Below are 15741 nucleotides of genomic sequence, written 5' to 3'. Positions count from 1 at the left end.
AGTCCGTGTGCTGAAACCACTTGCACACTTTCACTTGCTATTTTGTGCAGGATAAACTTGCATGCATACTTTTGTAAATATCATGTATGTACACTATTGCCCTCTGACCTAAATTCAGACCTGGGACCCCTCCTTGCAGTTCAGCTGAAAGTAAAAGCACTGTGGAAGTTTGTGAATACTTTTCAGACAGTACAATCTAAGCATGATAATCCATGAAAACATGGCTCTTCAGAAAAGCTTACGATTTAACATAAAATAACACTAAACTGAAAACTTCAATGTCAATACAAGAGACAATGGTAGTGAAGTGAGCAATAAGTAATGATAGATGTAAAGGGCCAGCTTTGTGCAGGTTATAAAATCCGGGGTCGGCGCGCGCAAGGGGGTGCACACTTGTGCACCTTGCGCGCGCCGAGCCCTAGGGGAGCCCCGATGGCTTTCTCCATTCCCTCCGAGGCTGCTCTGAAATCGAAGCGGCCTTGGAGGGGACTTTCCTTTCGCCCCCCACCTTCCCCTCCTTTCCCCTAGCTAACCCGCCCCCCAGCCCTACCTAAATTCCCCCCACCTTTATTATTTAAGTTGCGCCTGCCTCTGGGCAGGTGTAGGTTGCGCGCGCCGGCTGAGTGCCGGTGCTTGATCCCCCGGCCTAGTGGGCCTTCGGATGCCTCTGGCCACGCCCCTTCCCCGCCCCTTTTTTCAAGCTCCGGGACATACGAGCGTCCCAGGGCTTGTGCGCGTCGCCAAGCCTATGCAAAATAGGCTCGGCACGCGCAGGAGGGGTTTAAAAGGGTTATTTGCGTAACCCTTTTAAAATCTGCCCCAAAGTGTATTGGTAGTTGAATTAGAATTTACATTTGCTGTAATGCCGACTTTGAGAATGTTCAAATACGAAGTCTGTAAATCTAATATCATGTTGACCAAGAATACATACGAACATGAATAATAACATATATCTGCTTTGGTTTTGACCTAGATTATGAATGCTGGCTCAGAATGCGATTGTTAAACAAGATTATGAACAATGATTTTGCAAACTGTTTTGATCGTGGTATATAAAATGCCTAAATAAATAAATACATAAATAAATACATTTTAATAGAGCAAGATTGCTTCAAAATCTGTCTTCCCCATTCACAGAGCATAAAGATGGAGACATTCTTAAAATTATATGAAATAGGGGTTTTCATAGCGTCCTATATGAGAACATATTGAGTTCAATGAAACCTGTAATGTCCAACAAGAAGGTATGCAAATTCCTCACTGACTTTAAGACGTCTAATCATCCCAACTCTCAAATGAACTCTCAATTCACTCTCTTCTCCCTGTACCTGCATGCCCTCCCCTTCTAACCAAATAATCGCTCTGGACTTGATATGCCTATCTCTGATATTGTTTAAATGGTTTTGTACTGCTACCCAACTGCTAAGAATATGTTTAACGTTCATATTACTGCTCAGTTACAAGATAAATGTATACTTTTGTAAACCGTTATGATGGCTCAACCGAATAACGGTATATAAAACGCAACAAATAAATAAATAAATGTAGCCAAAAGATGAGGGCAATGAACCGCCAGTGGCATCAGACACTTCTGAAGGTTCCAAAGGAAAGCACCGCAGGACTACACGAGAAGTCTATTCAAAGCATCCCCACTCTCTGCTTGCTTTCAAAACTTGCATTTTTATTTGTGCTTGTTTTTTGATTTTCTCTGCATCTCAGTTCCTGTTGCAATTATGCCATAGTTACTGATCTTCATCTTCAGACTTTAGGAAGCTTTAATCGATTGTATTTTCAAAGAGAGCCGCATTTGTCAAAACCTGTCAATAGAGGTTACAGAGTCTGTGGTATTTGTTGTATGTCGTATGAGAGAGTCTGGGGCAGTGAAACAGTTACTATCCAGAGGTGTTAGCGAATTGGATACGCACACAGTAAAATCCCCATTGTAGGCAAGTGCCCGTAATATACTTTTGTCTATGGATCCAGGAGAAATGATTGTGGTGGAGACAGAATGTGAAAGACAATATTGCAGAACAGCAATGCCAACAGCAGTCAAAGAAAACAGGACGGTTTCTCAAAATAGAAGTCCTTGTTAGCAGGCTCTTGCTGAAGGGAAGTAAGCAGTGCAGTAAGATGAAAGCATCCCCAGCTGAGTGACAGAAATACTGATTCACACTTACCTGCTGTCTCCAATCTTCTCCTGCCAGACTGTCATTTTCTCAGCTCTTTCAGCAGATATCCTGCCACTTGGCTTTTTGCCTCCTTTCTGCAGTGACAAAGAGAAAAAGAAAAATCCATTTTTTGGACTGCTCAGGGAACCTGACAAAGACGACTTTCAATTTGAGCCGCAGTTTTCTTTGCTCTCCTGACGGAGAGCAACAACGTAAGCCATGTATTTATTCCAATGACATTTATTTCACCCATTAAGGCTGCGAGATGGCTCTAGGTCATCAGACGCATATATTCCAGTACGCTTAGTTGTAATTCCCATTCCATTCTTGAGCTATGTCAGGCAGTATATAGAAAACCCCCTCAGACTACCTTAAAAGACCGGATACAGCTGTCTCACCTGGTCCTCCTTAAAATCCAGACCCACAAGACATCCTGGATGAAGGGAAGAGCCCCTCACCAGTGTTTAAGAACTGGGGGCCTGAAAGGGTTAAAGAGGCCCCAGGGAGCTGGCAGAGTCCTACCCTACACTAAGACATGCCACATTTAAGGACCATGTGCTACCTGACGTTAAGGTGAGCTGCATGACTGATTTGATTTTGGTTTTTCCACTGTAAATAAACTGCACTTAAGGAATAGCCAGAATCTGTCTCCTTATTTCTGTTTCCGTGGCACTATCGCCCAAGTTACCACAAACCAATTTATCTAATGAAAGTAAGGCTATAAATCCCAGATGTGTATGATTCAACTCTTGAATGACCAGGAACCATTTTGGGGGTCCACCATTCAACTTGCAGTCCTCTTAAATGCAAAATATTTTATCCTAAAATGCATGACCTTATTCAGCCACATTTTTCTTTCCCTTTGATAATTACTTTAACGTACCATAGCTAAAGTACTGCCTTTAGACAAAACAGAGCGAGGACATTTACGTGGACAAAAGTCCTCCCCCTCGTCTGCCTGGCTCCTTCCATAGCGTGCACACATTTAGCCTGACTGTGAGGAGATGATCTCGGAAGCATGCAAAACAGTGCACACAGGCTCATAACGTGCACACAAGTACATGTGATATTTTACCTCTCTCGGGCATCCACACAAAAAAAAAAACCAGATGCAAAATATGTGGTTGCTTTTAGCACATGGGTTTTCAAAGAGAGAGTTCTGTACTGGAGCACTTCCTCTTTGAAAATGAATGTCTGTGTGCTAAAAGTCCCCACATACTTTTCAAATCTGTGCGCTATTTGAAAACTGCCCCTTTTATATCTACAAATCCACACTCCCCAGATGCAGGGAGGGTAATTAGTGAAACCATTCACCCAGATAAATGGGCTCCACAGCACGTGTACTTTTAGCCACATGAGGGGAGGAATTTAGCACATGTTGAGGTGAATCTTAAGATCCACGCGTGGGCACACATGTGCATGCATTTGCCAGCTTGTGCACATGCATGCTGCGATTTTATAACATACACACACATATATGTGCACCTGTTATAAAATGGGCCAGATGCGCATATATGTGTGCCCGATTTTATACTGACCTGCGCATGTGCATGCAAATGCTGCCTCGATCGCTTAAGTGGGGGAATTTTAGTAGATACAAGTGCAGACACAATTACCTGTTTCCCCAGTTTGTTCCTAGTGAAGGAGAAGGCTTTGCCTTCCTTTTACCCTATTAGCCCGACCCTTAAAACCCCACTGACTAGCCTGGTTTTTTTGTTATATGGTTTATACGTTGTCCATAGCAGAAGTAAAGTTACGCAGTCGGGAGGCCACGGCAGGCACGTGTGCCTATAAATACTTACGTGCAGATTTCATGTTACAGACTTGGTCCCCCCATGACCCGCCCCTTTTTTATTTTTGTGATTTGTGAGCGTAGCGGGAGATACACGCATACCTGCACTGGTTTTAAAATCCGCGCGGCGTGCACCGGGCTGAGTCACACTCGTATCTCCCGGCTTTGGTGTGCCTAGGGGTTTTAAAATCAACCAGAAAGATTGCAGCTTCAAATGCTTGAGCATTATTTTCTATGCAGAATAAATAGGCGCAGATGTCTGTGGTTAGTTTATCCCCGTGGCAGTTTTCAGAGTTAAAGCCCGCAAGATATACTCATATTTAATAGCAATGAGATCCTGTGTGCATTGCTACCCTCAGAAATAACCTCTTGGATGTTACCTCCTTCCTCCAACAGCTTCATGCAACAGAAAGACTTCAATCACTGCCCTGCCACATCTTACACTTACAGAGAATTCTTTACGTCAAAAGCTTGCAACTATTTAATATTTTCCGTTTGGCTTTCCACTATATTTTTGTAAATGCATTTAGAATGGACACGGAATGTATTAATTAAAAAACTTAAAGCAGTGCACAATTTAGGGAATCGAGTTAAGAAAACTCATTTGATGTTATTTGAAATGACTGAAGTATAGTAATGCAAATCCACATAAAATGGATCAGGCTTGCAAGCATGAGTATTGACCCAAAATGTGACTGACATTGAGATATACTTTACTGATAGTATCTGGATAGCAGCAATTAGGATTTTAAACACCAGTTAGAACGCTTGTTTGCATGCAAGTGAGCTACACTTTGGCTGAATTCCATGTCCCAGTTACATAGATGCTGAGATATACAGTACCACTTTATTTGTTACAATCCTGCCTGCGGCTAGGCCGCGAGCAGTCCCTCACCTTTGCTGCCAGCCTTCTGACGTTGCGGCCCGGAGGCCACAGACATCTCCTCTGCTGTCTGCAGCGGACCGCTGCTGACTTCTGGGCCTTCTCTTCACAGCCTGGGAGCCGCCGCATCTTCGCGGCCCAGAGGCCGCCGTCGAGCGCCACCCTCGTTCCTCTCTGCGGCCAGGAGGCCACCACCAAAGTTTCCATTCTTCATGGCCTGGGAGTTGCTGCCGACCGGGTCTTCTGCAGCCTGGAGGCCGCCCCAACTCCGAATTCTTCACGGCCTGGAAGCCACCTCAGACGTCCCGCGGCCTGGAGGCCGCTCTGGAGCTCCTCTTCATACAGCAGGAAGCCACCATCAATCTTCAGTTCCTCTTCGCTGCAGAAGCTGCCCCCGACGCATCAGGCCTGCTCCTTCCTCTTCTCTGCATGGCCGCTGTCTTAGGTCCTGCCTTTTTCCTTAGGCACTGTGTCCACATGTCTTTTCGTATCCGATGTTCTACGTTCCAAGTCTCCTAGTTCCAAATCTTGACCTTGATATCCTGAGTGCCAAGTCCTGATTTCGATGTTCCAAATTCCAAGCCTCAATCTGATGTCCTTCATCTAATCCTGACCCTGAAGTACTGTCAGTTCCTGGCTCTGGGTTCAGCTTCGCACGCCTCAGACCTCACTCTCCAGCTGACCTTTCCTGGGAGTAAATCCATATCCATCCGGTGTCCGTTTCCTGGTGGCTGGAGTCCTCTTCCGGCAGGATCTGTCTTCGAGCACTGCCCAGATTCCTCCTTCGTCCTGAGCCTCAGTCTTCTGCTTGTTCCACTCTCCGCATGCTCTGCGACCAGCCTCTTCAGGTTGTGTAGGGCACGCTATGGGACATGGTGGTCTGTGACCAGCCCACATTGGCTGTGTAGAGCGCCCTGAGGGGCAGTGCCTGTCTAAGTCTCTGAGTCTCCTGAGTCCTTCTCCTTGCTCCTTCCAAGTTCCAAGTATCCTTGTCTCGTCCCATCCGAGTTCCAAGTCCTTGACTGAAATCCTTCCAAGTTCCAAGTCTTTGTGTGGGCCTTTCCAAGTTCCAAGACCTCGTTGAGTCCTTCCAAGAGTCCTCTTCTGAGTAACCGGAATCCTCTCCTCAGTCTACGTCTGATTTCCTTCCATGTCTGAGCATCTAGCATCTGAGTTCCAAGTTCCCAGCGTCCTTGTCTCGTCTGAGTTCCAAGCTCCAAGTGCCCTGGTCTCGTCTGAGTTCCAAGTTCCCAGCGTCCTTGTCTCGTCTGAGTTCCAAGTTCCAAGTAACCTCGCCTTGTTCAAGTCTTCAAGCCTAGTCCAAGTCAGAGGCCCCTTCTTGTTCCTAGTTCCAGTATCATTGCCTGTCCTCGACCTCTGTCCATCCTGCCACATCTGCCGCTCCCTAGTGGCAGGTCCGAAAGGGCTATCGGGTGGCCGGAGGGCTACCCCAGAGACCAGCATTGCGTTGCTGGGTCTCTACCGGTGCGTGCAGATTCGGCGGGGGTTAGGGTGGTGATCAGTATGCTCCTCCCATGCTTGGACACGTCTTGCCTGCCGCGGCACTTCCATGGAGCTCCTCTCTGCAGTCGCGTCTTGGTCCAAGGGCACACATCTCCCCAGAATCGGGAGTGCCCCCTAGCGCTCCCTCTGACAGATTCCAACATTATTCACACCTAACCCTTACTCTGCACACCTCCAAATTTCATACAAATGAGGCCTAAAGGAATAACTTGTGGATGGACGTGTACTGTAGCACCTTGGTAGTGGAGGCTCAAGTTAGAGTTTACTGTCCAGTGGGTCTGATGAGGTTGAGATACATCATGTGGAGGTGATGCATTCAAGATCTGGGAGGGCGGGAATATGACTTCTGGTACTATGGTGACTCCTACAGGAAGGAAAGCAGAGCAGAGGGGGTTCAATCTTCAGAGGAAACTTCTGCTCCACCCCTTGGCCAGTTAGAGAATCTGAGTTGTCCAGGCATGTGCTGCAAGTTCAGACAACATCTCTCTTGTCTGAACTTGGTTCTCTGAAATACCATTACTCTCCAATGGTAGAGCTGTATTATACTTCTGCAGCCTGTATGATGATTACTGAAGCTTTTGGCATCAATTGCTTTCTTTTAGTTATTTTTCTTTCATTTTAATTAGAAGTATCCCCTTCCTGCAGCCTGTAAGAAGAATGTTAGTCTGTGGTAGCAATCGGTTTTAAGCCATCTGCTGTGCAGACTTGTAGCTGTATGCCAGACTGGTTGACACAGGAAAAAGAAGTATGTTCAGAAAAGTCTGCTTGTAAAACAGAAAACGTAAATCATTGTTATGTGAATTTTTGGCATGTGTTCAGATTATGAAGCCATCTTTCTAAAATTCTTTTTTTTTTTTTTTAAAGCAAATGCTTTGCTTTACCATAAAAGAATGAGCCTTGAAGTCTCATTTCCATCCACTATTATTTCAATGAAACAAAATGTTGCATAACCAAAGGAGCATAGGCCATTGGACCGATGCACTGCTTGAAACCAGAATGTTCACATCTATTTGCAATCTAATTGCAGAAGTCAAAGAAGCAAAACCTACAACCTTCTCACAAACTATGAAACATAAATAAATGCTTGCATATATTGTTAAAGCTAAAGATCCCCATTGCATTTTTACATTCTGTGGATAAGAGGAATTCTATTCTCTCAACATGGGAAGGTCATTTTCAAAAGGGACTTTTATGGGCAACAGTGTTTGTGTACAAACAGGCATTTACAGACCAGTCCACCTGATAGTTGGTAAACTTACACACATACGTCCTTTTCATGTATAAGTTTACCCAGGCCGAGCAGAGGCATTCCCATGGTGGAGCTGGGAAGAGGTTTGTATTTCTGTGCTTTCAAATCTGTGTTTGAAGTGTTGTGGCCGTTGGTTGCAGATGGCTGCGACCGCTCTGCCTTACCTCTTTTCTACCCTTTTCCTCCTCCTTGGGCAAGATGGCTGCCTCCGGTGCCGAAACTCTCAGCGTCTCCAAACTCAGCATGAGCGTCCCAGTCCGCCATGCTCCTTCTTGTGGCCTATGTACTCGTCATGGCGGGAACCTCGGGGGCGTCCCTACTGCATGACGTCAATACCTCCGGGTATTTAAGCCTCCGCTACGCTACCTACTTCGAGTTAGCAAGGACTTCGGTTTAGCTACTCTGACCGCTCTAAGCTGCTCGCTTAGATGCCTCGTTATCCTCCGGGGAATATCACTTCTGACTAAGCTCTAGGCACCCGCTCCTCGGGGGACTCTCACTTCCAGCTACCCTTCGGGGTCTCTACTAACTTGACAACCGCTCCTCGGGGGGTCTCTCTCTCTTTATTTCAGGATCTCCTGTACTATCAGGTACTCGATCCTTGCAGGCCTACCAGTCCAGTGTATCCTGCACCACGGACATTTGGTCCCACCATCTCCATTGCCAGGAAGATGCTTGCACTACACTCCAGTGAGTACCTCTATGATCTGGTTCTCAACTCCACCCACCAGGCTCGGCTTAACCTGCACCGCGGGTTCCTATCTACCTTGAACATCTGGATGAGACTTCTACATCTCAGACTATCAGAATGTATTGGCACCTTGCTGGACTCCAGTGCCTTTCCTTCCTGCCTCATACCATCCTATCTACAGAAGTACAATAAAGCTTTCCACCTACAAGTGTCTGCTCTCTGCATTTAGCCTATTGCTGTGGTTCCCCAAGGGGCCCCTCCCTGTGGGAGGAGTCATCTCCACTGCAACTAAGGGTCCACACAGTACCACAAACACAGCATGAAGTTTCTGCACACAATTTAGAAGGTGTAATTGTGCATGGATAAGTTGGGAGACTTTTTTGAAAAGTATGCACAAACGCTGTCCCTTGTCCCTTTTGAAAATTGGTGCAGCTCATGGGCATCGTTTTTGTTTAATTTATAAATCCATTCCACACTGTATGCAGAGATCATGGAAGGACTGCACATTGCTCTGTGGATATCTGCTCTGCTCCCTATTCACAATCAGACTTTCTGAATATTCTTGAATTTCCTCCAAACAATGCCCCTAACAGAACGGGAGTGCCAATTTTATCATGTACTTCTACAACTTCTTTCCCTCTGTGCTTTAAGAAAATATTTCTTACTCTGTCCGGTTCGTGCATAGACATGATGTGACGGTACTTAGCAGGGAGAGGTGCCAGCGAGATGTCTGGAAATAGTGCACAGCCCTGTTTCACTCGCTGATTTGCTGGCCCAGAGGGACTGGTATCTTCCACTACTAAGAACTGGGGGTATCCTGTATGGAAGGAGAAAATTACAGTAGTCATGTCATCATTTTTCAGATCAAAGGGAGAGGGTGTAGCATCAGTGTTACGCAAAGGTTTAAGTGCGAGTGCTACGTGCATAAAAATTAATCTGCAAGAAGTAGATTTCTCATGCTTATATAGAAATATTTCTACTTTTGCAAATGTATTCATCATAATCTTTAACAGGAAGGCTTCTACAAGACAGTGGTAGGCAAAATTCAATATTTTCACATTTCATTGACTTTTGCAATGATGAAATGGGTGGAAATTGCCAAGGGAAGCAATATAAAGAGGAACTATGTTTAAGTCTTTAGCGTGTCATTCTAAGCCCAAAGTGCCCATATTTTGAGCTGTAGTTTTACTGGTTAAAACCGGATACAAAACATTGGTCTTCTAGCAGATCCATCAGACATACCAGGTCTCTCCCCTGTCTGTGTTTACTTGCTAATAAGACTCCTGATCTTTCAGGGGCAATTTTCAGAGTATGTGCTTTGGGGCAAAGTCTGCAGCTACATTTTACGGGCATATTTTCCTTTTGAAATTTGCGAATACAAGAGTACCTGCAGATTTTTGTAAGGAAAATACCACATCGACTTGAAAATGCAGTCTATTTTTCAATCTTGCCCAGAATACACCTCAAGTAACTTTAGCCTCACCTAGATGAGCTGGATGTATCCTGTGCAACATTGTGTGTGCTTTTAGCCATAATTCAGTCAGGAAAATTTTTAGATAGTCAATTTCCATGTACAAATCACTATTTACCTGCATAAATGGTTTTGAAAGTTGTCCTCTTGACATGCCTCACTTGTCACATGACCTTTAGTTCTCGCACGTTCACTAGCCAAGTTAGTGATCCTATTCATTGTCTTTCATGCCACAAAGAGCTGGCTTGGGGGAGATTTACTCCTCCTCCTCCTCATTATTTGCAGACTGGCAGCTGCCACTTAAAGTTCACCCAGCAAACTACATAGCCTTTCCTTTTCATCCATCTCATCAGCACTTTAAGATCCTAAGACTTTTCTCACAGGTACAGAATACCCAACTGTTTAAATTGCTGTAGGGATAAAGGTTTATTAATACCTTTCTGGAGGTAACACTTACCAGTGAAAAAAAAGTTTTACAACAGGATGAAAAAGGGCATATTACTAATTTAGTAGCTGCATCACTCTTGGAAGGGCCTTCACTTTATAACTACATTACACTACTATTTTATTGATTGTATTTCCTACCTGCCTTTTTAAATAAGCAATTCACCCAAGGCAAGGCACAACAAATTAGAAATAACAGCATACATTCAGAGATCAATAGTAGGTTAACAAATCTAGTTTGAGAAAGATGCATTTACGGCCCAACTTGACTAATGACCAATCTTAAGATAAATAAACTAGACAGTTAACTCTCAAGCAAGAACAATCTTGATTTATCATCTTTTCCATAGTAGTAGCATTATTTATGTTCAAAAAATGAGCACAATAACCTATAGTACAATTTCAGTTTTTTAATCTATTCATAAGTAGCACAATCTTTTTCATGTTATTAACAGACAGATTTTCAATGAAAACCCTGTAAGCACTAGGACTTTACAGTCAATTCTGGATCATCAATCACACAACTTGCAGCCATTCCTGACTGGCATTGAGTGAAGGATCATTATCTTAATAGTCATGGGGTTTACTGCTTACACATTGGGTAAACACTAGTTAAATTGTGTTTCAAATAGGATTCCACAAGTAAATGTGCAAAATCTGCCAGAGTTTCAGATAAATTAGAAATGGAGCCTGTTAAATTAAATAGAGGTAGACATTTATAGAAATAACACATTGAATGGATCTACCTTATAAATACAAAGTACTCTATGACCTATGTGTCTCAATGGTGATCATAATCAGAATTAGGGATTATATAGGGCACTACTCTGCATGTGACCCAACTGATGCATTCATTATAATCAGTAGCACCCTTAATTTTTGTTGTAGAATTAACAAATTTTCTTTTTTATGCATTAAAAAGTACAACAATGTTCCTTTTCAATTATTGTCTATTAAGGAACATGAAGTTCAAGAGTGCCCATTATGGGGTTCATTTTAAAAGCAGCGTGTGCCCGTCCATGTGTGCGTGGTTCCCGGCGCGCACATGGACACGGCTATTCGTGCATGCAGGTTATAAAATACGATATCCACGCGCACATGCGTGGCAGATTTTTCTCCCAGTCTGCATCTCGGGAAGAAATCCTTGATAAATCAGGTCCAAAGTGACTGAGCAAAGAGAGCTAACGTCAGAGTAGAGATAGCAGATCCTGCTCTAAAAGCTTCCCAGTACTGGAATTTGTTGCCAGAGGAGGTGGTCAGTGCAGTTAGTGTAGCTGGGTTCAAAAAAGGTTTGGATAAGTTCTTGGAGGAGAAGTCCATTAATGGCTATTAATCAAGTTTACTTAGGGAATAGCCACTGCTATTAATTGCATCAGTAGCTTGGGATCTTCTTAGTGTTTGGGTACTTGCCAGGTTCTTGTGGCCTGGTTTTGGCCTCTGTTGGACACAGGATGCTGGGCTTGATGGACCCTTGGTCTGACCCAGCATGGCAATTTCTTATGTTCTTATTTAAAGATCTGCGCACGCATGTATGGGCGGATGGCCTCATCTGCGCGCAGGGGGGGGAATTTTCAAAGCCCACGTGTGGTGACAGGACTAAGGACAATGGCTAATGGCACTGTCCTGGCCTGCCTCTCCCCACCCAGACCAGGGCCCAGCACGTCTGCGCTTAACGAAGGTTATGTTTTTATGTTTCAATGTAAACCGATGTGATCTGTATTTTAATACAGGAACACCGGTATATAAAAATCTAAAAATAAATAAATAAATAAATGCGTGTGGCAGGGCCTGTTCTAAAATGCGCGTGGTGCGCGCAAGGCCTGGCTATGCCGAGGGGATTCAATCCCCGGGCTAAATTTGCTTGCCCTGCCGAGGAGGGACCTTCCCTACCCGGCAGGCAAGCAGAGCAGAGGCCCTCTCCCGAAAATCGCGAAGAGGGATGCCCACAAGAAAGGCAGACTGCCTGCAGCGGCATAGGAGAGCCGCTCTGAAAAAAAACAAAACTGAGGAAAAAAAAGTTTGAGTGACAGCCGGCAGGCCCGGAGTGAAGCAGGAGGGAAACCTGCTGACTCCTGCCTTTCTGGCTGCCGGTTCAAGGCCTCCGCAGACCACAAAAAGAAAATATTTTGGTCTACTGCTGCAAATAAGTTAGAGGAAGGGGAATACCTGTAACTTAAAATCTAAGTTGAAAGTTAAATATATATATATATATATATATATATATATATTTTTTTTTTTTAATTTATTTTTTTTTTTTTTTTTTTAGACTGAGCACAGCAGTCGGGTTTCTAAACCCTCTCGGCAGCCAGAGGAGGGGGAGACGAGACCTGGACTACCAGATTTGGTCCCCACACCCGGAAGCGGATATGGACTCAGGCTATGCAGCGCACAAGGGGCAAAGCCCCCCTGAGTCCGGCAAGAGCTAGGAGACGGCACCGTCTCCCACACAGAATAAAAAATAAACCTGTTTCTAGGAATTTTTTTTTTTTTTTTTTTACAGAAAGAAGATTCCTAAAGAAGTGCTTGCTTGATCTGGAAGAAGAAAGAAGAGGCTGACTAGCCTAAAGCAGGGAACCGAAGGATGAGCTGCTACACTTGCTGGAGACAGATGAATACTGCAGGGTTACAGGACAGGCTCTGTCCTCATGTAGGATATCCTTTCAGTTTTAGTCTGTCTCCACCTGCTGGAAAGGAGGCTAAACCCACTGTCTGGACTGATCCGGGTACGTACAGGGAACGCCCACTTTTTATGTGCGCGGCCCTTTGAAAATCGACCCATATATTTTTGTGCATTCAGCAAATATTGGTATTTATCTTAAGGTGAAGGATCCATTTTTGGAATGGATTGGGCCCGAACATAAATCATTCAACTCTGCCCCACAAAGAGATTTTGGTGCCCTATCTATGTATCAGTCTCATTGTTTGAATTACAAAATTGCCCAAGTCAGTTCCAACAAAAGATCCTTCATCTTCACATTAAATTATGTGGAATGTTTGAAAATAATGGTGCCTAACCTCAAAAGTACCTTCAAGCTGAGGAGAAATGTATTAATTCCTCAAAAACCAAGTTTCATTACAATAGACCTTTAGTAAAATAATGCTGGACATGAAAACATCTGAATAAAACTAGGTGAATGCCCAAAGCAGAATTAACAGACTCAGGTTTTCCAATTTGTTTTTAAGTTGTAAAGCAAGAGAGGTTGGGGAAGATGGAAGATGGGATTTCTGTTCCCACTGCGAATGGGACTAAAACAGACTACTTTAAAGGCTGACTAATTCAATCTGTCACCTCTACCATCCCTCGAACAGAAAAAGAAGCTAATAATTTTGACATCAGGTATTTTTCTCAACAAATCAATGTAAGGTTTCTCCCTGAAATGAGCAGAAAGAAAAACAAGTACTTTAATTAAGCAATTAGGATTATTTCAGTGAAAAGGATGGCAAGGACCTAGAGGTTTGAAAGGAATCTACAAAGGCGGCATGAAGTAAAGCTGCAAGTTTCAAGACAGTGGATCATACTGCTGTGACTTTCTAGCCATTTACCATATACAAGTAATACTGAACTCACCACTTGTGTGCGAATGCAACCGTTGGGCACTTCCTGTTGCCCTAATGACAAGGTTGAGGTCTCTTGTAAAACTAAAAATTACTTTTATCAAAATAAATTGTGGGTTTTGGCAACGCTATGGTGTTTGTTTAAAGAAAAAGAAAAATGTTTGTCGTAGCTGTTACAATAACTGCTCTATAAAATGGCCACCACATTAAACATATTTTTATTTATTTGATTTATATTCTGATTTTTCAAGCACTTCAAAGTGGATTACATTTCCCTATAACCCAGAGGGCTTACAATCTTAGGCTCTGATTTACTAAGGCTTTCTCCCATTCTGTGTCTATGGGGAAAAATGCTTAGTTAAAGAGGCCCTAAGTTTGGACCTGAGCAAAGGAGGGTGAAATAACTTGCCCAAGGTCACAAAGAGCAGTAGCAGCATTTAAATGCTGGTTTCCTTGGTTCACAGCCCACTGCTATAACCACTAGGCTACTCCTCCACTCCAATGAAAACAGTTGATAACATGAGCCACAATTTTTAAAATAAAATACAAACAGATTAAAATATAAAACCATCATAAAAATAAAACAAGATAACAACATGAAATAAACATAAAATTAAAACTAAAATAACTACATAACTCCTAAACAAAAACACCTCTCTCTAAAAGGAGTCTTCACTTACTCATAACCATACCCAGGTATAAATCACGTCACGTTCAGAAACAAGTGTTTTCACTTGTTTCTAGTTATATCATGACACACGGAGCAAGCCAAGGACAGTGGGAATGAGAAGCTGATGACCACCCAAAATGAGGAATCTTCTTACAGTATCACCTTCCATCCTGCATAGATAGAGCTCTGCAGGATCTTCTGGCTGTAATATCAGATCATACTAGAACATCCCAAGAGTTTAATCCTGGGTGACTAACATTCATGTAAATGTAACATACTGTTTTAGCAATTTTCAAAAGCTATTTACTCATGTTAAGTGCACTTAATGCGGGTAAAACTTACTGACAATTGAATGGCATATATTGTACCAATTTTCAAAAGTCCACTTACATGGGTAAAGTACATTTACACATGAAAAACCCAGTTTTAAGTTTGTAAGAACTTTTGAAAATCAGGCCGTCTTTGTTTTGTTTCGACCAGATTGAAAGAAGATTAATTGTGAATACAAATAACAAGATAATTGATAAGAATGTATAATCATACATAAAATCTGTGCAGGAGACTTATGTATGACTTGAAAAATCAGACATAATAACAAAGTTTATCCACTTTGTCACAAGTAGCCAGTGAAGTGATTTTAATTTTCGGTGAATATGTTGCCATGGTTTGATATTCCTAATTAAGCAGGCTGCTGTATTTTATATAAGTTGCAGTCTGTGTAAGATTATTGTTTGGGAACCCACTAAGATGGCATTACAATAATCAATACTTGTGAAAACTAGCGCATGCACAACTAAAGCATAAATCTGACTCAGAAAATTAGGGATGCAAGTATCTAATGTTCCACAGGTGGTAAAATCAAATTCTGACCACATTATCAATGCATTTTTGGAAGAAGACAGAAGAGTCTATCCAAACCTCTAATACTTTGATCTTCTGACTAAGGAGCATAGCTCTTCTTCCAATACTGATTTGTGGGAAAACTAAACAGCTGCGTGGTCACTTTAACCAAAGTATCTTGGTTTTATCATGGTTTAGTTTGAGCTTATTATTCTGCAGGCATTTTTTAATCTCACCAAGGTTGTTACTTAACCTGTCCATCGATTCTTCTCAGTTCTTTCCTAATGAACAACTGATTTGTTGTCAACATATATAACATAGGAAAGACCCATTGTGCTGACTAAATTTGCAATGGGAACAAGATAGATGTTAAATAATAGACAATATAGATCTCTAATAGTAAGGGTCATGACTGCGAGAAACTGTTGTCCTAGAAGACATATTGGCTTCTATT

The 15741-nt window shown here is 42.9% G+C and overlaps 1 protein-coding gene across 2 annotated transcripts in view; it reads right to left on the bottom strand.

Annotated features, from left to right (window-relative positions):
* MORN1 (MORN repeat containing 1) overlaps positions 1–15741 on the bottom strand; it is a 147276-nt gene that overhangs the window by 56642 nt on the left and 74893 nt on the right. For both annotated transcript variants that reach the window (XM_029578832.1, XM_029578831.1), the window contains exons 11-12: positions 8973–9124; positions 2178–2263 (exon numbers count right to left, since the gene is read on the bottom strand). In XM_029578832.1, the coding sequence (XP_029434692.1) occupies positions 2178–2263; positions 8973–9124 (238 nt within the window). The remainder of the gene's footprint in view (positions 1–2177; positions 2264–8972; positions 9125–15741) is intronic.

The sequence above is a fragment of the Rhinatrema bivittatum genome, chromosome 15, assembly GCF_901001135.1.
Source record: "Rhinatrema bivittatum chromosome 15, aRhiBiv1.1, whole genome shotgun sequence".
In the NCBI taxonomy this organism is placed as follows: domain Eukaryota; kingdom Metazoa; phylum Chordata; class Amphibia; order Gymnophiona; family Rhinatrematidae; genus Rhinatrema; species Rhinatrema bivittatum.
Note: the sequence above shows the minus strand (reverse complement) of the source record. Positions and strands in the feature narration are given on the sequence as shown.